The sequence below is a fragment of the Lissotriton helveticus genome, chromosome 10 (assembly GCF_964261635.1).
Source record: "Lissotriton helveticus chromosome 10, aLisHel1.1, whole genome shotgun sequence".
Taxonomy (NCBI): Eukaryota; Metazoa; Chordata; class Amphibia; order Caudata; family Salamandridae; genus Lissotriton; species Lissotriton helveticus.
The window spans coordinates 575226548-575250676 of NC_136071.1; the positions used below are offsets into that span (position 1 = coordinate 575226548).

Below are 24129 nucleotides of genomic sequence, written 5' to 3' on the forward strand. Positions count from 1 at the left end.
GGACACGACATGTATGTAACTGTGAACCCCGGTTAAAGTTAACCCAAGCCTCAGCATCACAAAATGGATGCTGCCACCACAGACACAAGTCTGACATCCTGCTGCTGGGAGTCCTTCCAGCGAGGGAGGCCTGGACAAAAGGTTTCCTGCCTTGGGAGGTGCTAGCACCACCCCAGACAGGATTTTGTGTATTGAGGTAGGGAGGCCTGAAAGGAATGAGACGTGCCTGGGGCACACAAGGTGTCCCTGTGCATACACCAGTTCAAACCAGTTGCTGGGGCACTCCAGCCCCAGCTCTGGCACGAAACCGGACAAAGGATAGGGGGTGTAACCACCCCCTTCCTGGTCCCACCCATGGGAGGGACCTAGTCACCAGTACACCAACTTCTCACACCAGCCACTGCCAGAGGCGCAGAGCCTCTTGACAAAAGGTCCACGATCCCACCCCGCCCTGTTTGTTACAGTACCACATGGCAGTGGTGTTGTCCGTGAACACCTGCACTACACTCCACCAGACAGAGGGGAGGAATGCCTTCAGTGCAAGTCGGATCGCCTGCAGCTCCAGAAGATTGATGTGGAGCTGGGACTCTGCCGGAGACCAGAGGCCTCTGATCTCCGCCTCTCCCATGTGGCCCCTACAGCCCAGGAGGGACGCGTTCGTCACAACCACGTTCTCCGGGTGGGGTAGGGAGATGGATCTGACACTGACCCAATCGCGGTCCATGAGCCACCACTGCAACTGCCTTGCAGACCTGGTCGGACAAGTTGCCCTGATGCCGGGCCTACTGAAACTTCAGGTCCCACTGCAGAGTCCGCATCCGCCACCGGGCGTGATGCACCAGAAGGATGCAGGAGGCCATCAGCCCCAGAAGCCGCAGCGTCAACCTGACCGAGACCCGGGATAAAGGCTGAAACATTGTAATCAGAGCCTGAATATCCCGAATCCGCTGTTCGGGAGGATAAACCCGAAACTGTGCTGAGTCTAGAACAGCTCAGATGAAAAGGAACTTCTGAGAGGGACACAGGTGTGACTTAGGCACATTGATGGAGAACCCCAGCAGGTGCAGGAGATCGGCCATAGTCTGGAGGTGGCTGACTACTGTCTGGGGCGAGCCCGCCTTCAACAACCAGTCGTCGAGGTAGGGGAAGACTGACACCCCTAACCTGCGCAGATGAGCTGCGACCACCACCATCACTTTCGTGAACACCCGTGGGGCGCTGGTAAGGCCGAAGAGGAGCTCGGTAAACTGAAAGTGTTCGTGGCCTACCGTGAACCGCAGGTAACGCCGGTGGGCCGGCAGGATGGGGATGTGAAAATAAGCGTCCTGCAAATCCAACGCTACCATCCAGTCTCCGGGGTCCACGGCAGCTAAGACCTGAGCCAAAGCCAGCATCTTTAACTTCTCCTTCCGGAGGAAGCCTTTGACGTTCCGCAGGTCCAAGATAGGGCATAGGCCCCCTTTGCCCTTCTTGGGTACCAGAAAGTAGTGGGAGTAACAACCACACCCTACTTCTGGCCCAGGAACGCGCTCGATGGCCCCCTTGGCCAAGAGGGCCGTAACTTCCTCTTGCAGAAGTTGCAAGTGATCCCCCGACATGCGGTGGAATTGCTGTGGCATGGCTGGAGGGGTCGCCTCGAAGGGGAGGGTGTAGCCCCTTCGGACGATTTGCAGCACCCACCTGTCCGACGTGACAGTGCGCCAGTGGAAGAGGTGATGGCGGACCCTGTCCCCCACTGGCGTCACATGGGCCTGAAAGCACGGACTAGGAAAGTTTTGAGGCAGGTGCTGCGGGGGAAGGTGTGGACTGGCCTCGCCGTTGTCCCCTACCGCCACTACGGCGGTTTCCACGGCCGCCACAGCGCTGTTGAACATTCTGCGGTGCGTGGCTGGCGGCACGCGTGGGGGCGCCCCATCCGTGGCCAAGAAAGGAGCGAAAGGCACCCGATTGCTGGCGCGTGGCAGAGAGGCCCAAGGACTGGGCCGTAGCCCTGGAGTCCGTAAAACGCTCAAGCGCATGGTCTGCCTTGTCGCCAAAGAGGCGACGGCCATCGAACGGCATGTCCAGAAGTGTGGCCTGGACATCGGCCGAAAAGTTGGCGGACCTCAACCAGGCGTGGCGTCGAACCGCCACGTCGTAGCCATCGCCCTGCCCAGTGAGTCCGTGGTATCCAGCCCACACCGGATGGAATATCGCGCTGCATCTCGACCCTCCGCAAGGGCTTGGGTGAGTTTAGCCCGGACCTCCTCCGGACATTGTGGCAGCACGTCCGCGACTGTGTCCCACAGGGTGTGGGTGTAGCGGCCCAAGAGGCATGCGGTATTGACTGACCGCAGTCCCAAACTCAGGGACGAGAACACCTTCTTACCGAATTGTTCATACCTCTTGGATTCCCGATCGGGCGGAGCCGCCGGGAATGCGGTCTGGGAAGTGGAGGCCTGGATGACCTTTCATTTTTAGCAAGATTTTTAATTTTTTTCTTTTTTAATTTTCATTTTGTCTTTTTGTTTGAAATATGAATATCAGTTCAGCAAAAAGAAAATAATGTGGACAAAAAGCAAGGGTCGCCCGGGGCCGGGCGGTAGCGTCTGGCCACGTTCCTATCCACAGGCGGACCTGTGGCGGGCTTGGACCAAGTGCCCACAAGAACGTCACACAAGGCCTCAATAAACGGCAGCAGAGGCTCAGTGGAGCTTGCCTGCGGTTTAAGGACCTCAGTGAGGAGGTTAGTCCTCACGGCCGCGACGGGGAGCTCAAGGTGTAAGGCCGTGGCCGCCCGCGTCAACACTACACTGTAAGCAGCCTCCTTCTCAATAGCCACGGTGGGAGGGGAGACAAATCCAGTGTCTGGCGAAGTGGCAAGTCCACTGGCCTCCCCAAGCTCATATGTCCAGTCCTGTTGAGACTGGCACTCCTTTGCCAGAGGGTCCACAGACCCCTCCCAATCACCCTCGTCACCTATCTCCTGCATTTCAGGGTCAACAGAGGGGGCCAGTTTGTGGAAATAGAAATCTCCAAACGACGTCGAGAGCGGCGCTCAACGGCACCGCTCTGGCGCCGGAACCGGACCGAGGGTAGGATCGGGGACGGCATCCATAGCAGGCGCCGGAGAAGACACCCGCAGGGCCGGCACCGGTGAGGTCGACCGGCGACGACCCGGATCCGGATCCAGTGAGGGCCTGCGGCGCCGGGACCGAAGTCGCCGGCGACGCCAGGGCCGAAGCACCTGACGGCGCCGGGGCCGAAGCACCCGACCCGCTAGGCCCTCCAGCCGGGGCCGTTGGGCCCGGAGGCGCCACGGAACCCGGCTGAGAAGGGAGGAACCTCATGGCCATGAGGTACCGCTCGACCTCCTCTGGCGTCGCGTCATGCCCAGGGACCCGAAGGTGTGGGGCAGACGGCGACGTCCGCGACTCAGTCGGAGCCGCTTGGGTGGTGTCACCCAAACCCCCGGCCGCATCGCGCGAGCGTCGGGGTAGGTCGGAGGAACGATGACGTCTCTCCGACCTCTCATGCCTCTTACCTGAGGACTTGGATCCTGACGACCGATGTCCACTCCTGGAGTTTTGAGGGCTCTGACACCGTGACCGGTCCCTCGACCTCCTGTGGGACCGGGAACGGCGCAGGGCCGAAAGCCGGAGCTCGTATTGCTTGCGGGACCGCTCCCGCCTAGCTTTAGTCGTCAGGGCCCGGCAGTCGGAGCAGGTGCGGTCGTCTTGGTTGAAGCCTAAACACTTCAGGCACCGGCGATGGGGGTCGGTAACCGACATCAGTCGGTCGCACTTGGAACAGGGTTTGAACTTGGGCATCCCTACCGGCACCGTCGGAGTCGAAGACTCGAGTAGAGAAATTATCAAAAAGATCAAAAAGTTTAGTCAAAAAAGACCAAGAGGTAGAGCTTCTCCAGATCTGCGCTAGCTGGCGCGGAAAAAAGAAGAACTGACGTCAGCACGCGAGGGCGGAGTCTAAGTACTCCGACGACGTCATTCCGGCGCTGACGACGGACGCGGAGCCACGGACGACACCTGCCGGCACGCAGGGGTATTGCTACACAAAATTTTCCGGATCCAGTCTGACACCTGGGGATATTCTAAGGTAAGGAATCTATCACTAACGTGTCTCTTTCAGATATAATGATTATGATATGTTACTAAAGGCCTTTTTTCAGTTCAATGGTACTTTTAACTTTACGTTATATATTTTATATCTAATACATTTCTTATGTATATGTATTATATATATATATTTGCACTGCTAGCCAGCGGCGTGCTACAGGGGCCCCTGCACTCAAGCTGGCCTGGTCTTCACTGGCGCTGTTTTCGCTCCGGCAGAAACATTTTCGTATTCCGAGGTATCGGAAAGACCAGGCCCACCACTGTGCACAGGAGGACAGGAAGCGGTGTCGGAGTCACGGAACTCTGCCCTGGGCGAGGCGCACTGTCGCACTTGCCCCCGCGGAACACATACCTGGTTGCGGTGGTTGTGCAGTCAGGGGACCCAAGGAGCCACGATATTCCTGCAGGCAACACGGGACATTGGGAGAGAGCTACTCGAAAAAACCTGCAGTCCCCACAACGTTGTTGCTGTCCTATCCTGGCAAACCATTGCATGCTGGGAGTTGCAGTTCCTTTGACCATCGGGAAAATGAAGCAGGTGACATCAATCATCGCTTTCAGGGCGGAGACTATTATAACTAGCTTTGTTGGGGCAGGACTTTTTGGCAGCATACTCACCTCTTGTTTTATTCTGGGCGCTGAAGAGGCTACACAGCCGAAATGCATACGCCCATTTGCCAATAAGGAATAGAGACTCCATTGTGTTCCCCTATCGTGGCCTCTGCCTCTCTTTGTGGAGGGTATTTTGGAGATATATATATATATATATATATATATATATTACACACGTCAGGATACCCAAAGCGAAGAGGCCACAGGAAGATAGATTTGATCTTTTCTTTTAATGGCATCATGCAAGCAGGCAATGGAACAGAAACCACTTCAAAAGTCTTAACGCCAGACGCGTTTCAGGAACCGTGATCAAGCAGCGGATGCTGTGAAACGCGTTGGTTAAAGCTGAATAATTAAACCTGCATAACAATACTTCTGGTGGAGTGCGAGTATTTCTTTTGGTGGTAAATTGAATTTACAGGGAAAGCCCGTCCCTGGAACTTGCACCGGCTGATTAAGAGTGTGCCCCGGTAACGGAGCAGTTTGGTGACTAAATATATATATATATATATATATATATATATATATATATATATATATATATATATATATATATATATATATATATATATATATATATATATATATATATATATATATATATATATATATATATATATATATATATATATATATATATATATATATATATATATATATATATATATATATATATATATATATATATTACACATGTCAGGATACCCAAAGCGAAGAGGCCACAGGAAGATAGATTTGCTCTTTTCTTTTAATGGCATCATGCAAGCAGGCAATGGAACAGAAACCACTTCAAAAGTCTTAACGCCAGACGCGTTTCAGGAAGTACAAAGTCCCTTCATCAGTGGCGTGTGGTTTTGAAGGCAGGCAGCACAATTTTGGGAAGGAGACTGCATCCACTGGGACTGTAATTAGCGATGACACTACAACACCCAGGAGGCTGTTCGCGGCCACGCCCAGGGATGGGCAGGTGTGTGTTTAAACTGAAAATGCAGCAACTCCTTCGCATTTGCAAAGCCATAGAAGAAGGGAGCGTGCTAGGCTCCCGAAACGCGTCTGGCAAGTTGATTAATTGTTGAACTGAAGGGCTTTCCTGTCTGTTTCTGCACTGGCGTGCTGCATTAAAAGTGTTCTTACAGACTTCCGTGTGGCCTGTCTACTTTGGGCTCCTGGACTGTGTGGATATATATATATATATATATATATATATATATATATATATATATATATATATATATATATATACGACGACCTTTCCCGGCTGTTCCCAGTCTCAGATTACGGCGAGTCTGTGTGGGTGCCGGACACCCTATTTATGAAAACAACTGTTTCTTCCCACTTGCGAAGAAAATTTCACAGACTACTCACGATGCTTCAAAGGTTTATTTAGCACGAAATCAGCAGCTCACTACCGACGCGTTTCGCCACTTAAGGCTTGGTCACGGTCACGGTCACGGACCGTGACCAAGCCTTAAGTGGCGAAACGCGTCGGTAGTGAGCTGCTGATTTCGTGCTAAATAAACCTTTGAAGCATCGTGAGTAGTCTGTGAAATTTTCTTCGCAAGTGGGAAGAAACAGTTGTTTTCATATATATATATATATATATATTTATTTATTTATTTAACTACTATTTTATGTACCGTGGGACTCCCACTTCGATGACAGGGAATATTCAAGCATGTGAATCTATGAAAGACACCCCTAATACTGGAGAACTACCCCTTTTATAGACCTCCTGGAAGATGAAACGGAGGAGGCCTCATCACTGTCACTGGAGTCTGGCTCGTTCCTTGAGTTTAGTTTCTGGAGCCAGGTCAAGAGACGCCCCTCACGGTCTCTCAAAGTTTGTCGCGAAGGTACAGTCTGCTACTTTATGGTCCAGGTGCAGACAGTAAATGAAATTCTAGTGCTCGTCTTCCACAAATGCTTAAGTTATTTCAACCAAACTTGGAGGGATAAGTAAATAAACCCTGTATGGATTAAATCTTTGTATGAATACTACAACTCACATAACATTAAACAAATCAAAAACCACATCAAAACACAAGGACTGACAAGGTGTATAGAAAAAAGATATTTATCACAAAATAATTGAATCAATATATACAGTAAAACAAAGGTCTGAGGGTCTATAGATAATAAAAAAATATATAACACAACAGAACCTAAGAACACCTATCCAATACAGTACAATAAATGATACAAAAGGAAGAGGTGAAGGTCTTGTATCATTTATTGTACTGTATTGGATAGGTGTTCTTAGGTTCTGTTGTGTTATATATTTTTTTATTATCTATAGACCCTCAGACCTTTGTTTTACTGTATATATTGATTCAATTATTTTGTGATAAATATCTTTTTTCTATACACCTTGTCAGTCCTTGTGTTTTGATGTGGTTTTTGATTTGTTTAATGTTATGTGAGTTGTAGTATTCATACAAAGATTTAATCCATACAGGGTTTATTTACTTATCCCTCCAAGTTTGGTTGAAATTACTTAAGTTGCTGTAAACAAATTCCCTTGAAGGCATCTCTACCCTTCTATCATTATCTCCCAAGCCCTCAAGGGTATTCTGGGTCGCTCACTGTGTGTAATCCCGTCTTCCACAAAGTCTTTTCTTAGAGCAGGTTGCACACGGTTTAAAGAGGGCTTTCTTCTCCTTGTCAGACATGTTGGCACGTAGTCTAAGCAGTTATTGAAGGAAACAGTTGAAAAAACTGTAGCAATAATGTTGATAGGAAAAAACTTGCGGTAGAACATCTGAGGTTCTCAGGAAGGTTCTAGAGAGTGAGGCTAATCTGATAGGTTATTCATTTTATTTGGTCTCTTTTTACAAAAAGAGGTGGATAGGTTACAAAACTAGAATGAGCCTATGTGAGAAGTTGGCCTGATATATGATGCTCACTAGTTCTAGTGATCACCTTGTATCAGTCCAAACAACCCTTATGGTGATTGGTTGTAAGTCAACCTTATAGACCAGCTATCCTAATGGTAGCATGGACAAAGCAGTCTTAGGCTAAACTCTTTTGGCATGTGAAGCCAGCTGTTTTACCACAATATACCCCTTGAATACCAAGTGAAAGGACACCACACAGGTTGTTATGAAAATAAACAGTATATTTATTAACAACAACACCTCTGAACTCTTTATGAGGTCAGAGGGCTAAGCACATGACAATCTCTTACGAAAAATACTACAAGTCGCACAAAATTACAATGGTGCCCTAGGGGCACGACAAACCATATACTAAGTAAGTGGAATGTGAGAGTCGATAAAAGGAATGGAGCTGTCCAGAGGCTGTAGGATCGATGGGACCACGCTATACTAACTTCAGGTAAGTAATAGGAGGTCCACGGAACGCGTGTGCAGAGTGTGAACTCACACGCGAGATGCGTAACGTCTATGGACAGTACAGTTCAAGTTAAAGGTGGGTACGGACAATCCTGACTAGGTATGACTAAAACGACTGTGGAACTGGACACTAGGACAGTTGAACTACCCTGAAGCACCAAAATGCTCTTGTTACCTCACCCACGGGTGCAAAGGGTGTCAAAGTGCGTCGGGTTCTCGCGTTGAAGTCAATGGAGCCTGAAAGAAAAGATGCTGCAGGCGACCAGGAGGAAGGTGTCCGGTGCAATCCAAGGGTGGATTGTTGAAGGAGGAGACCTGAAAGCAGAGGGGACAATGTTCACAGTCACTAGCCAGTGACTGGAGTGGAACCAGGAAGGAACCAGATGTCGTCGTCGCGATCAGGTGAAGAGTGGACGCTTGACTCTGCAACCACGTGCACCAGGAGGTGTCTTCGACGACCAGGATGGAGGCACGAGCTGTCCCACACAGGCTCTCGCTGTCGGCGGTGTCGGATCCGGAATTGGACTCAACAGGCCTTGGCAAAGGCAACCCACGCGGTGAGTGAAGAAAGCGTCTGGTGCGGACTAGGAGAGTCCGGGGTGCCCCTCTTTTGGAAGGGAGCAAGGGCCAGTCTGGAGCAACCAGACCAGCAGTGAAGATTCAAAGGTTCGTCGTCTAGGAGGCCACTAGCCAGCCGGCAAGCGACCAGACAACGCGTCGAGCAGCAACAAAGCAGAAGGCCCCCACGCAGATCTCGTGGATGCTGGAGGGCTGATCTTCGGTGCAGGGGCTGCTCGGGGCTGGGGCTTCTCAGTCCCCAAAGCACTTGGTCGAGTTTACCTCGGGAGTCGTGCTGGAAGCGAAGTGCAGGTTCGTTCAAGATGGCCGGTCCCACGTGTCTCGTCGCACCCACGGGTCTCAGCTTTGCTGCAGATGTAGGTAGAGGTCGGAGAGGTCTGGGAATCCGGGTCTCGTCGGGCTCTGAAGTCTGGATCCTCGAGGGAAAACGACAAAGGGAAGCCGCTGGACGCTTGACGGTGCCTGCAGTTGCAGGGTGGACACTCCTTGTCCACAAGGGAGATTCTTCAGTCTTCTGTGGAGCAGAACGTCGAAGGCCAGAGTTTCTTCTTGATGAATAGTTCAGGATAATCTAATCTGGAATGGGACCAGCTCCTACCTTTATTCTCCTAAAGGGGGCTGCACTACTGACTAGGTCCCTCCCCTGGGTGGGACCAGGAAGGAGGGTGGTTACACCCCCTATCCTTTGTCTGGTTTCCCGCCAGAGCTGGGGCAGGGATGCCCCAGCAACTGGTTTGAACCGGTGTATGCACAGGGCACCTTGTGTGCCCCAGGCATGTCTCATTCCTTTCAGGCCTCCCTACCTCAACACACAAAATCCTGTCTGGGGTGGTGCTAGCACCTCCCAAGGCAGGAAACCCTTTGTCCAAGCCATCCTTGCTGGAAGGACTCCCAGCAGCAGGAGGTCAGACTTGTGTCTGTGGTGGCAGCATCCATTTTGTGATACTGAGGCTCGAGTTAACTTTAACCGGGGTTCACAGTTACATACATGTTGTGTCCCTCTGGAAGGGTCGCCAGAATTGGCGAGGGGTAGTATTGGCGAGGGGTAGTATTCCAAATCGTATGACACCTTACTCGACATGTTTTGATAATGTTATACCAGAGTTAGCATTTAACCGCGAGGTTGATAATGCACTTAAGAGTATATGGTATAGCATTATCATGGAACAGCTATTAGGACTTGGTTTCGCAAGCTGCAAACGGGCTCAGCTCATGCCAGAGCACCATCTCACATAATTCCAAACACTCTGCCTTCAGGATTGATAAGGCCTTCCATAGGAGTGACTGATAGGAATATATGTGTCCATTTTAGGGTTAGATATAGGTATACTATATCTACAGCAAAGGGTGTTTACACCACCTTGCCCCAGCTGTCATGCAGCCAGTTGTGTCAGATTTAGATGGCCAGCCAGGGGTGGCATAATACATGCTTCAGCCCCTGGTAGGCCCTGGGTACACCTAGGCCCTGGGTACAGGGACTGATAAGGTGGCCCAGTACCAATTGGTGAATGCACCTAAAGTACATGGTTGTCAATTTAGAGAGAGAACAGCTAGGCTGTGGGTCTGATTAGCAGGCCCACAGCCAGGGAAAGTCGTAAACCAGTGAAGCAAAAAGCAAAAATCTGGGGTGACCATAGGATTGCAGACCCCACTCTCCTACATCCTAGGCCTAGTTTCTTTTTTTGTATTGGTTTCTATTGCTATTTTATGTATACCGTGGACTCCCATCTTGACAGCGGGGAGTGATTAAAGCATGGAAATCTATGAAAGTTCCAATACTGGAGTAAACCAAACTCCCCAGTTTTCGATAAAGCTATTAAGGTACTGTGGAGTTCGTAATGACAAACTCCCAGCACCATATACTCTTTATAGCAGTACTGCACTTACAATGTCTAAGAATTGGCTTAGACACTGTAGGGGTACAGGGCTCATGCACCTGTACCCTCACCACTGGTATAGTGCACCCAGCTAGAGGGGAGGCTTATCTATGACAGGGCTGTGGGTTGTAAGAGTGGCACGCAGGGATGAGTGCCATGTCGACTTCACTTTGTTCTGCACCAAAATACGCAGCCTGCAAAGGCAGGGTGCAAGTGTAAAGGTGCAGGGCCTCTAAGGGTGGCACAATACATGCTGCAACCCCTAGAGACTTTCCCTGGTTACAGCGTCTTGGGTACCAGTGGTACCATTTACCAAGGACTGACCTATCGCCAGAGAGTGCAAATTGGGTTTGGTCTTCAATGCAGTTTTAGGGAAAGAACATAGGCCCAGGGTACCCGATTGGCAGGAGCCCAGGGCACACTCAGTCAAAGTACATCAGCAGTTCAGCAAAAAGTGGGGGCTACCATGCAGAAAGAGGGCACTTTCTCACAGGTACTTACTGTTTTATTACAATCTGCCTCGTAATCCAACATGGCAGGTCTTTTAGTTCCATTACTTCTAGCTTGCATAGGCCATAACCGTATCTGGTCCTGTGGAAATCCCTAAAAGATAAAATGACATTTTATAAGATGTAAAATTTGAAAAGATCGTTATAGGGTAAGAAAATATACTAAATGCAAATTACCATGGTTTGTGAGAGATTCTGTACAAATTCAGAGAGTGTAGAGTTCTTTAGCACTTTGAATACAGTGTATTTTACTTTTTCTTCATCATACATATCATTGCCTTGATGTCCACAGAACTGGTCCTCTGTCACAATCTGAAAGAAAAATGTTGCCATCAATAACAAATGTCTAGGCAAAAGTTAACTGACCTAGTACATTAGAATAATTATATGGGGTTAAACTATAACATTGAAATAAGTGTAAAGAAAAAACCTAAACGAGACTATCAGTGTGCTAAAAAGAATAGTCAGATCATTAAGGGGAAAGAGCTTAACAAAGATCAAGTTAACATTAGTTAACTTTCATTCTGAGGGACATGCTTTTTTCATCAGATGCCTTAAGTGAACATTTTCAAGCACCACAGACTAAATAAAAAAAATATCTGAATCAAGAAAAATATCTGAAGCAGTTTCTCTCACCAGCAACTGACTCAAGACAGACTATAAAGCATCATATGCTCCAGAGAAGTCAGTTTCGCAATTAATTTTTTGCCTTAAGAAGCAGGGAATGTCTTATGAGAGAAAAAAATACTTTCATCAGATGAGCGCAGTACGGAATCTCAGTGAAGATGCATACACATCAAACCATCATAAAGAAAACTTAAAACTATGAAAACTTAAGTTCAATATCTGAACTCCTAATTCTCATGAAAGTCACAAGCACTGAACTGTACTGCTGAGGTCCCAGAGTATGAGAATATCTAGCTGCAGATTCCTTACCTTTTATCCCAAGGCATCATAATGGACCTGGAAATAATCTTTGAGCAGTACCTTTGTCTGCCGGTAGGTGGTGCTGTTTAGCTTAGAGTTTGAAAAAGGGGGAGTAAGGCCCACGGGACAAAGAATAGGCAGGGCAGTTTCGTTATAGCGCAATTGGGGGTAAGCCTATATCTCTAAATCTCTGAATCTTTCAAAGCTTAAATCATTTCAGCTTTACAGGCAAACACTTTCTTCTTGTGTTTATCCTGGTGTATTTATTCAAACCTCTTGACTTTATATTTTACAGTTGTAATTTCACACATTACCACGTGAAGAAATGAAAAACAATGTCAATTAATTTCCATATCACATGAGCATTTCATAAAAACATTCACACATTTATACACAATAAAACCTACTTTACAAACAACCTCACAAGACTCTTTGAATAGACAATTTGTTAAACAAACAATTTGTGAACAACAGATATAATACAATAAAACAACTACTTTTTGTCTTGTTGTCCTATTTTTAACTCTTCATATAGTGTCCACAGTGTTTAATTAATTTATGAACTGCAATGGACAGCCGGAACAGTTGTGTGCGGTTGAGATAAAATGAGAGCGAAAGCTTTGGGTTCAGACGGTGGAGCCTCTCTTCCTCCCTTGAAGGATACGGAAAGAAGGTGGGTAAGCTAACAGTCTGCCCAATGTGAAAGGCTGTAACAACTTTTGGCAAAAAGGAAGGACGGGGCCTGAGCACAACCTTGTCCGGATGGACAGACAGAAAAGGAGGTTTACAAGAAAGAGCCTAGAGCTCACTCACTTGCCTAGTGGTGGTGAAGGTCACCAGAAAGGCAGTCTATAAGGTCAAGAGACAAAGAAGACAGTTGTGAAGGGGCTCAAAGGGAGCGCATATCAAGTATGTAAGGACCAGGTTCACTGAGGCATCACGAAAGGAATAGAAAGAAAAAGGTGTGTAATGCATTTCAGAAGGAAAATGCTACTTACCAGTATGCATCTGTTCTTGGCATGTACAGCTGCAGAGTTGCACACTATGCATAGATTGACACCTAGTGTTGGGCCCAGATGTTTGCAGTTTATTTTGTTGTAGAAAAGTCTTTGGAACAAATGAAAGACACTCCCTCTTGACCTATAAATACTTTTGTGGTCGGAAATCTCTCAAACACAGGACATACACCAACAATATCTACACCAAATTAATTTTTTTTTTCATTTTATTTTTCAGTAAAAAAATCTTTGCTTTTTATCATCATTTTTCAAATTCATATGAACAAATTGAATCAATAAATAATGCACAAAACAGGTAAAGAGCCGCACACACACAACACACATTTTTTTTCAAATCTAATGACTCTGGTCCCTAATTGGACATCAGACCCAATGCTATAGGACACATTCTGTGTTGTTTTTGTGATGGAATGGATGTTTAGGAAGAATGTATGTGTTGTGTGTGTGCGCCTCTTTACCTGTTTTGTGCATTATTTATTGATTCAATTTGTTCATATGAATTTGAATAACTAAAGATATATCTGCATAGTTTCATTGTGGTGAAAAGTATTTTTCCGAAGTCTCTGTGTGGAATATATATATTCTTATAAGTGTTATATTTGTAAAATGATGATAAAAAGCAAAAAGATTTTTTTACTGAAAAATGAAATAAAATGAAAACATTTTTTCATTTGGTGTAGATATTGTTGGTGTATGTCCTGTGTTTGAGAGATATTTCCTACCACAAAAGTATTTATAGGTCCAGAGGGAGTGTCTTTCATTTGTCTTGGTATTTCTTCCCCTCTACTCCCTGACCTGCAAGTAACTCTTAGAGGGGGTCCCTCCCTTTTCACTTTCTAGAAAAGTCTTTGGAAGTCACGGGATAGGTGATTACTCCTTTGGATGATACTGCGCATGGTCATCGGCTCCATCCCCAGATTGTTTTTCGCCATTAGGGAAGTGATGGAGCTGTATAAGATATAGTGATGTCCATGTGATATCTATCTAATTAAGATAATACTGGAACAGATAAAGGTAGCAATTGAGGCGGGTGGGCGTGTGCAACTCTGCAGCTCTACATGCCAAGAACAGATGCATACTGGTAAGTAGCATTTTCCGTTCGAGGCATATGAGCTGCAGATTGCAAACTATGCATTGATTACATAGCAGTTCTCACACCTAGCGGCGACCACCAGTATCTGTTGCAGTTGTTTGAAACAGTTTTTAGTACAGCCTGGTCCACAGTGGCTTGTTAAGTTTGCACATCTACACAGTAATGCTTTGTGAATGTGTGCGGTGTAGACCATGTAGCTGCTTTGCATATGTCATCTAGGGGAATGTTCCCTAAGAATGCCATTGAAGCCCCTATCTTCCTGGTAGAATGGGCTTTTGGTGGGATTGTTAATGTGCGTTTGGCTTTTTGATAACATTTGTATACATTTAACAAACCACCTAGCGATCCCTGACTTTGAAATGGGATTGCCTTTATGAGGCAGTGAGAAAGACACAAAAAGCTGTTTTGTCTTACGAAAAGTTGGTGTCCTTTCAATGTAGTACAGTAATGCTCTCTTGACATCTAAAGTGTGTAGAGCTCTTTCTGCGACTGTTTGAGGCTGCGAGAAAAAAAAACGGGCAGCTCAACAGATTGATTTAGATGAAAAGGGGAAATGACTTTTGGAAGGAATTTTGGATTAGTACGAAGAACAATTTGTTATGATGCATTTGCAGAAAGGGTTCCTGAATGGTAAATGCTTGTAGCTCACTAACCCTTCTGAGAGACGTAATGGCTACTAGGAAAGCTACTTTCCAGGTTAGAAATTGAAATTCACATTTATGTAATGGTTCAAAGGGAGGTCCCATTTGTGAGAAGTTGGCCTGATTTATAGTGCTCACTATTCTAGTGATCACTCTGTATCATTCCAAACGACCCTTATTGATGATTGGTTGTAAGTCAACCTTATTAGACCAGCTATCCTAGTAGCGTGGACAAGAGCAGTCTTTAGGCTAAACGCTAGAGGGCGTGTTAAGCCAGCTGTTTTACCATCACATATACCCCTTGAACACCAAGTGAAAGGACACCACACAAGTTGTTATAAAAATATAGGATATTTATTAATAACAGTTCTACCCTGAACTCTTTATGAGTCAGGGAGCTAAGCACAATACAAAACTCTTACGAAAATACCGCAAGTTACACAATTTACACAACTGCCCGAGGGGCACGAAAAACCATATACTACAAAAGTGGAAAGCGAAATACTAGCAGGTAAGTAACACGATCCAGAGGCTTCAGGACCGCTAGGACTACCTTACTGAACCCTCAGGTTAGGAGCAGGAGGCCTAGGGAACCCGGGTGCAGAGTGGGAACTCTTACGCGGGATGCGGGACAAAGTCTATGGAGGCTAGTATTTTTAAAGTTACTGTTTCCGGACGAATCCGACTAGGTAGACTAAAAACGAAAAAGGATCTGGACACTAGGATAGTGAACCTGTGCTGGAGCACCGAAATGCTCGAGTTACCTAGCCCAGGGGCTGCGGCTGCATAGGGTTCAAATGACGTCGGGGATCCTCGTTTTAGTCTATGGAGCCTGAAAGAAGATGTTGCTGGCAGGCGACCAGTGAAGATGTTCGGTGTGATCCAAGGCTGGACCAGTGAAGAAGACGACCTGAAAGCAGAGGGGACTCAGTTCTCAATCACTAGCCAGTGATCGTGTGGGCACCAGGATGGCACCGGATGAAGTCACCGCGATTAGGTGAGTGGGTGACGCTGGACTCTGCAGTCACACGGGCCAGGAGGCGCTGTCGGCGTCCAGGCTGGAGGTGCGAGCTGTCCCACGATGGTGTCTGCTGTCGGCGATGCTGGATCCAAGATTGGAGCAACAAACCTTGGCAAAGGCAAGCCCACGCGGTGGAGTCAAAATGGCGTCTGGAGTGGACCAGGAGGGTCCAGGGCACTTCTTGTTGGACAAGGAGCAAGGGCCAGTCTAGAGGACCTAGACCAGCGGTGAAAACGTCGTGGTACGTCGTCAGGAGGGTCACTAGCCAACGGGCAAGTGACCGGACAACGTGGCAAGCAGCAAAGAAGCAGAAGGGCCCCACGCAGATCCTGTGGATGCTGGGGGGCTGGACTTCGGTGCTGGAGCTGCTGAGGGTTGGGGCTTCTCAAACCCCAGTGCACTCACTCGAGGGTCCCTCGGCGGTCGTGCTGGTTAAGCGTCGTGCAGGTCTTGAAGATAGCCGGTCCCACGGGTCTCGTCGCACCCACGAATCTAAGCTGGGCTGATGATGCAGGTAGAGGTCATAGATGGCGGGGAATCCGGGTCTCGTCGAGCTGGGCAGTCTTGATCCGGAGGATGGACGTGCAGCAAACCGCAAGCGCTTAGATGGTGCCTGCTGGTGCAGGGTGGCTACTCCTTAGCCACAAGGGAGAGTCTTCAGAGAATGACAAGAGTTCCTTTCGTGGAAAGTAGTTCAAGTTTCAAGATGATCTAATTTGGGAAGGGTGCCCGCTCCTACCTTTATTCTGAAAAAAGGGGCTGGCACGCGACTAGGTCCTGCCCATGGGTGGGACCAAGAGGGGGGTGGTTACACCCCTCTCCTTTGTCCCGTTTCTCCCCAGCTCAGGGGCTGGTGTGCCCCTGGAACTGGTTTGAGCCGGCATATGCACAGTGAGCACCGGGGTGCCACTTGCAGTCACCTTCCTCTCAGCCCTGCCTACCTGGGATACACAAAATCCTGTCTGGGATGGTGCTGGCACCGCCCCCGACAGGAAACCCTTTGTCCAGGCCTCCCTCGCTGGAAGGACTCCCAGCAGCAGGAGGTCAGACTTGTGTCTGTGGTGGCAGCATCCATTTTGTGATGCTGAGGCTTGAGTTACCTTTAACCGGGGTTCACCATTACATACATGTTGTGCCCCTCTAGAAGGGTGGAATGCTAACCCCGCCGCCAGAATTGGCGAGGGGTTAGTATTCCAATTCGTATGACACCTTACTCGACATGTTTTGATAATGCTATGCCAAAGTTAGAATTTGACCGCGAGGTTCATAATGCACTTAAGAGTATATGGTATAGCGTTATCATGGAACAGCTATAAGGACTTGGTTCCGCAAGCTGCAAACGGGCTCAGCTCATGCCAGAGCACCATCTCACATAATTCCAAGCACTCTGCCTTCAGGATTGATAAGGCCTGCCATAGGAGTGACTGATAGGAATATATGCGTCCATTTTAGGGTTAGATATAGGAATACTATATCTAAAGCAAAGGGTGATTACACCACCTTGCCCCAGCTGTCGTGCAGCCAGTTGTGTCAGATTTGGGTGGCCAGCCAGGGGTGGCATAATACATGCTGCAGCCCTTGGTAGGCCCTGGGTACACCTATGCCCTGGATACCTAAGGTATACGGTACAGGGACTGATAAGGTGGCCCAGTACCAATTGGTAAATGCACCTAAGGTACATGGAGTCCATTTTAACAGAGAGAGCAGGAAGCCTGGGGTCCTGAATAGCAGGATCCCAGGCCAACTAAGTCAAAAACCAGCAAAACACCAGGAAAAAAGTTGGGGTAACCATAGTCAGATATCCACCTTCCTACACCATTAACCTTGTGAGAACCACATTTAGATTCCACACTGGTGCAGGTGGTGTTTTGGGAGGAATTATTCTTTTGAGTCCTTCCATGAAAGCTTTAATAGCTGGCACTCTAAAAAGAGATAGATGTTGCCTATTTTGCAAGTATGCCGCAATGGCCACAAGGTGTAACCTGATAAGACATGTAGGCTAAGTTAGACTTTTGAAGGTGCAATAAATATCCGATGATGTGTTGAATAGACACGTCTGAAGGATTCATTTGGTTGTTCTGGCAGTACATGACAAACCTTTTCCACTTAGCAGCGTAACATGCTCTAGTGGTGGGGTAACCAAATTCTATGACCTCAGGAGCCAGATCGCTAGGTTGAGCTGAGCTGGGTCTGGGTGTCTGATCTCTCCATGGTTCTGCGTTAATAGGCGTGAAGATAGGTTTAGTTTTTATCAAAAAAGGAACAGGACAACCTGACCAAGGTTCAGCGCAACCCTTGTCGTAAACCCGCGTTACCGTGCCGGGTATCTGTGATCTCTGATTGGGGAGATTGAAGGTCCATGGGGCTGCTGTTTTGGATTTTTTGAAACAGTCTAAGAAAATATCCCTTGCATTATCGAGGCGTATTGTACACTTTACAAACCAGGTCTTACATATTAGTATCTTGCTTCACATCGTAAAAGGCAAGTGCCTTCTATTACCTGTGGACCTGTATATTACCTCATCCGCGTCCATGTCGCCTAGGAGACGGGTTCTTTAATCTAATCTCAACAAGATAGCATAAGGCATTTCCGGGACCTGTGGAATTGCGTTTGCTTCAAATCACGCCCATCCTTTTACCTCAATTGGTTCGTGGCCTGAATATAATCAACAGATAATTAGCCCTGACTAAGTTACAAGTAACTAAACGCGTTGGCTGTGTGTGTGTGTCTGTGGGTAAAATTACCAAAATAAAGAAAAGAAAACTCAAGCCTACAAGTATCAGCGTAATTCCTTTGAGTGCGCCTTCCACTCTTTCTTAAAATTCTGTTTATAGGTTTAGTTTTTGGTGTGGTACTACAGTAATTTGTAACAGCATGGTGTACCACAGTTGTCTGGCCCAAGTTGGAGTGATTAGGATGAGCGTTAGGAAATGTTTCTGTAGTTTGCGTACCACTAATGTAAGTAGTGGGAGAGGAGGAAACGCGTACGCAAAGAGTTTTGACCAGTTCATCCATATCGCATTGCCTTTGGACAATGGGTGTGGGTATCTGGCGGCAAAGTTTGGGCATTTTGCGTTTTTGTGGGTGGCAAAGAGGTCTATTTGAGGTTGTCCCCACATTTGAAAGAACGGATGAAGAACTTGTGGATGAAGTTCCCATTCGTGGATTTGCTGAGTTTGTCTACTTAGCATATCTGCCATAGTGTTTTGTACTCCTGGGACGTGTTGGGCTAATAGGAAGATCTTTAGTGGTATTGCCCATCTCCATATCTGCTGTGCCAACTGAGAGAGCTGCAGAGAGTGTGTCCCTCCTGGTTTGTTTATGTAGTACATAGCTATCATATTGTCTGTGCGGACTAAGGCAGCTTTGCCCGACAATGGAGTTTGAAAAGCTTTTAGGGCTAGAAACACAGCTAGTAACTCTAGGTGGTTGATGTGGAGTAGATTTTGTTACGGTGTCCACCTGCCTTGCATGGTGTGATGCAGGAGGTGGGCTCCCCAGCCGGAGAGCGATGCGTCCGCTGTCATAACTATTTGAGGAACTGGCTCTAGAAACGGTCGCCCTTTGGAAAGGTTTTTGGTGTTCCACCATTGCAGAGAACGATTAGTTCGACCGTCTACCAACGCTAGGTCTGTCAGTTGACCTTGAGCCTGGTTCCATTGGCGTACTAGGCACTCTTGTAGCGGACACATTGGCAATATTGCGTGAGGTACTACAAATATGCAAGATGCCATCATTCCTATGAGCTGCATGAATACTCGAGCTGGTATGGAGTGTTGCGGCTTGAATTTTGTTAGGAGAGTTTGTACGCTTGTTATCCTTGCTGGAGAGGGATACGCTAGTGTTAGTTGGGTGTTTATTGTAGCGCCGAGATACTGTTGCACGTGTGAGGGTTGTAGATGCGACTTGGTGTGATTTACTGTAAATCCCAAGTCGTGAAGCAGTTGAATGGTAGCGTGAGTGTGTTGTACACACTGGCTGTATGAGCTGGCTTTTATGAGCCAGTCGTCCAGATATGGGAAGACATGAATATGCTGTCTTCTTAAGTGTGCTGCTATTACTGCTAGGCATTTGGTAAACACCCTTGGCGCTGTTGTGACTCCGAATGGGAGCACTTTGAACTGGTAGTGCTGCCCGTCCAGCACAAATCTGAGATATTTTCTGTGCGCTGCGTGGATGGGAATATAGAAGTAGGCGTCCTTGAGATCTAAAGTGGCAAGGAAGTCGTTTAGTAGCAGTAGTGGAAAGACCTGTTGAAGTGTGACCATATGGAAATGGTCCGACTGAATGTAAACGTTTAGAGGTCTGAGGTCTAGGACGGGTCTTAGAGATCCGTCCTTTTTTGGTATTAGGAAATATAGTGAGTATACTACTTTGTTTTTCTGGTGCCCTGGAACTATTTCTATTGCATTTTTCTGCAGGAGGGATAGTACCTCTTGTCTGAGCAATGTTAAATGTTCCTGTGACATTGGACGCTGCTTGGGTGGTATGTTTGGGGAGGGGGGTAGATTTTAGTTCCAGACAGTAACCTGATTGAATAATTTGTAACACCCACCTGTCTGATGTGATGTTTTCCCAGGCTGGCACGTATTGTTGGAGTCTTCCCCCGACAGGAGTGGAATGGGACGGGGGAAGGGAGTCATTGGGCAGGGGTAGAGGCAGAGCGGGAGTTGTTATTTTTACCTCTGCCCTTGTTATTGTAACCCCTGTATCCACCCCTTTGGTAGCCCTTGCCGTAAGTGGACTGTGTGGGGGCTTTGTATGAGGCAGAAGCTGTGTCTGAAGAATATCCTCTGGTGGCACCTCTATAGGATGAGCGACGAAAAGAACGTCTGGGAGCCTGCGACTGCAGGGCTCCCATAGATTTGGCGGTGTCTGTATCTTTCTTCATTTTTTCAAGAGATACATCCACATTGGGTCCAAATAGGTGTTGCTCATCAAAAGGTTGATTAAGAATGGCACTTTGTACCTCAGGTTCGAATCCTGATATACGTAGCCAGGCGTGTCTGTGTTGTAAGACGCTGGTGTTAACTGCTCTAGACGCAGTATCCGCTGCGTCAAGGGCACACCTGATGGAGGTGTTTGTAATGTTTTACCCTCTTGGATGAGTTTGTGTGCTCTATCCTTGTACTTGTCAGGGAGGTGTCTCATTAGTGACTCTAACTCGTCATAATGTGCTCTATTATATCTGGCTAGCAATGCCTGTGTGTTGGCGATACGCCACGTTTGCTGCTTGAGACGCAGTTCTCTTCCCTGATGTGTCCAGTAACTTAGACTCTTTATCTTGTGGGGCAGCATCACCTGATGTTTGCGAGTTTGCTCTCTTACGTGCGTTGGAAACTACAAGTGAGTCTAGTGGTACTGGGCCTTTAATATATGCGGGGTCTGTAGGGGCGGCTTTATATTTCTTCTCTATACGAGGGTTAATGGTTCTAGTTCTGACTACATCTTTGAAGACTTCAGAGGCGTGTTTAATTACTCCCTTAAGCATTGGTAAAATGGATGTAGACCTTTGTGCGTTATCAAAGGTATCCATCAGGAAGTCTTGGTCTACAGGGTCTGTATGTATGTATGTCTACCCCGTGGTATTGTGCAGCCCTGTGTATCAATTTGTTAAACTCTATAGTGTCTTCTGGTGGGGAAGGCCTTGAGGGGTATAAGTCATCCCGAGGGACATTTGGAGTGGTATAATCATCCCATGGGTCAGGTGATCCTGTAAGCGTGGCTGGATCATGCATGTTACCCCCCCATATCATCAGAGCTATCATCCCTATGGTCAATAGAGGATGCTGGAGAATGCTGTGGTATGGGAGCATGTGGTGATGGCATAGGTGGAGGAGAAGGGGAAGGCACACTTAAAGGCGAGGTAGCCATGTCCTCCTTCTTTGCATGCGGACCTGGAGCCGGTTTGTCCAGTGGTCGCTTCTTTGAGGCCAAAATCAACTGTCCAGTGATTGGGTCTCTAGCCAGTCTTTTGAGCAGGGTCTGGATAAGGTAAGTCTTCTGCTGGAGGCCGATCTTTTGGTGCTGGAGAAGGTTTCGGCACCGAAGCGGCTGGCTTTGTTTTTTTGACAATGTCCTTTGTCGGGGAAGCAGGAGTCTCTCGGCTCCGAATGTTTTTTCAGTTCCGAAGGTTTTTTCGGGTCGGGTGTTGTTTTTGGAGGAGACTGTTTCTTTGGATCCAATGGTTTGTTCGGTTCCGGTGGTTTTTGGGAATCCGAAGCTTTGCTTGGTTCCGACCTGGGTTTCGGCGCCGATGGTTTGGACGTTGGCGTAGCCGGTGTCGATGTCTTTTTCGGTGCCGGTAAGTTGGCGCCGGCACCATGCGAAGGCTGACTCGAGCCAGAGTCGCCTGAATGCTTAATTGGCTTCTTAGCCGGGCCCGAAGGTGGGGCAGTAGAAGCGGATTGTGGTGTGCACCAGAGCCAGAGGGCGAGGGTGTAACCGGAGCCTTCTTTGGGGGTGTCGAGGAAGGGTCGGGGTCGACGGTCTTACTTGCGACCCGATGTGCTGGAGGGATGTCCTCGACATCCGAATCTTCTTCCTGTTCTGTCGACGTCTTGTTGTTCTGGGACATTGACGCCTTCCTCAAAGATGTCGTCCGGAATGGAAGTTGAAGATCGAGCCATTGTTCTTCTCGCTCATCGGTCCCAGTTAAGTCTTTTTGGAGAGGAAAGAGGCACAAGCGGAACAGTCCTTTGCCTCGTGCTCCGGATAAAGGCAGAGGTTACACACCTCGTGAAGGTCGGTGTGGGGAACTTCGACCCACATTGAGGACACTTCTTGAATGGCGTCCTTTCCATGAGCTGGAGTTAAGGCCTAGTTAGGCCCGAAGGCCGTCGATGACGACCGGAATCGAAGTATTCGATGTTGAAGACTAGCGTCGAGTAAAAAAGCGTTCTAAACTTATTTTCAAAAAGTTGGTGAGGATTGCGCGCCGTAGGAATTCGGTTTCAACACGAAGCACTGGAAACACATCCGAGCCCGGTGGAGGAAAAAAAACAATCTGGGGAGTGAGCCGATGACCATGCGCAGTTTCATCCAAAGGAGGAGTCATCTATCCCGTGACTTCCAAAGACTTTTCTACAACAAAACAAACTGCAAACATCCGGGCCCAACACTAGGTGGCAATCCATGCATAGTGTGCAATCTGCAGCTCATATGCCTCGAACATGTATTTACAACAGGGGACTTAAAAAGAGAGGGCTGATCAGGGAGCCTGCGATAGGCCGAAATAGCAGAGTGGTAGCCCTTAATTGTACCTAGAGCAGAGCCCTGCTGGACCAAATAAAGGAGGAACAGTAGTACTTCAGAAAGAGGGGCATAGAGGGGATCCACAGGCTTTGCTCCTCACCATGCCACAAATTTGTTCCACCTAGAAGCGAATACCACTTTAGTGGAGGCCTGCAAGGGCGCCGCATAGGCCTCCATCTGAGCTTTAGTCGCCCCGTGCCGGGGAACGTCGGATAGGGTGACCCGCGGAGAGCCCACGCCCCCAGTAGGCAGGAACCCAGTCCGTGGGGACAAACTGCGACACTTACCAATAGGTGAGCGACGCTCCTGCGGTGCAGGAGAAGAACGATGTCAGAGGTGGAAGTGGTGGTTCTTGAAGCCGTCCGCAGGGGAAAGCCGCGGCGACACCGCCGACCTGGACATGCGAGCCGAGAGGAGCTTAATCCGGCATTCCCGCCGGGACTTCGGCTTCTACTGCCTTCACGCCTTACAGTCCGTGGAGTCGTGGTGCTCCCCCAAACACCACATGCAGATGGAATGGGGTTCCGTCACCGACATCTGGCGTGAGAAAGACTAGCAAGCTTTAAAACCAGTAGGCATTCACACACTGTACCCAGAAAAACACGCTCAAGAGCGAAAAGGGAAAGGCCTAAGTCAGCCAGTAACACTATCAGGGTCCGCGTTGCAAGCAGAAAAGAAGAACACTGATCTCAGCGGGGTGGGGCTTGTGTGGCCTCGCTGACGTGATGCCCACAGAGGACGTCGGGCGGAGTCGTGTGGCGCCACCCCTTGTTTCCCCCCCTCCGGGCTGTGAAGCCACGCACGGGCAGTGACGGTCTGGAGGCAGCCGCCTGTGCTCAAGTGGCGTCACACCTCTGCAGCGGGGAGCAACCAAAGTGAAGTACCGGCGAGATTGCAGGACCCCTGACCTGAGAGTGGCGCAGAGACCTGGAGCGGGCACTCCTTGCGGTACCCTGTAAATGATCGACCTTGGAAGGGGAGGCCTTGGAAAGTTGGGCCGCCGCTGCCGCAGTTGTGGAGGGTAAATGACGGCTGTGGGATGAAACGGATCCCTGCATGGTGGGACTGGGACGCTGTGGAATCATGAAACAACCTGGTGACCTCCGGCGGGGGCTGGAGCCGTCCTGAGCT

The 24129-nt window shown here is 48.3% G+C and overlaps 1 protein-coding gene across 4 annotated transcripts in view; it reads right to left on the reverse strand.

Annotated features, from left to right (window-relative positions):
• Positions 1-24129, reverse strand: part of USP7 (ubiquitin specific peptidase 7) — a 1709027-nt gene that overhangs the window by 645649 nt on the left and 1039249 nt on the right. For all 4 annotated transcript variants that reach the window (XM_078663105.1, XM_078663106.1, XM_078663108.1 and 1 more), the window contains 2 exons: positions 11220-11354; positions 11035-11136 (listed from right to left, as the gene is read on the reverse strand). In XM_078663105.1, coding sequence (XP_078519231.1) covers positions 11035-11136; positions 11220-11354 — 237 coding nt within the window. The remainder of the gene's footprint in view (positions 1-11034; positions 11137-11219; positions 11355-24129) is intronic.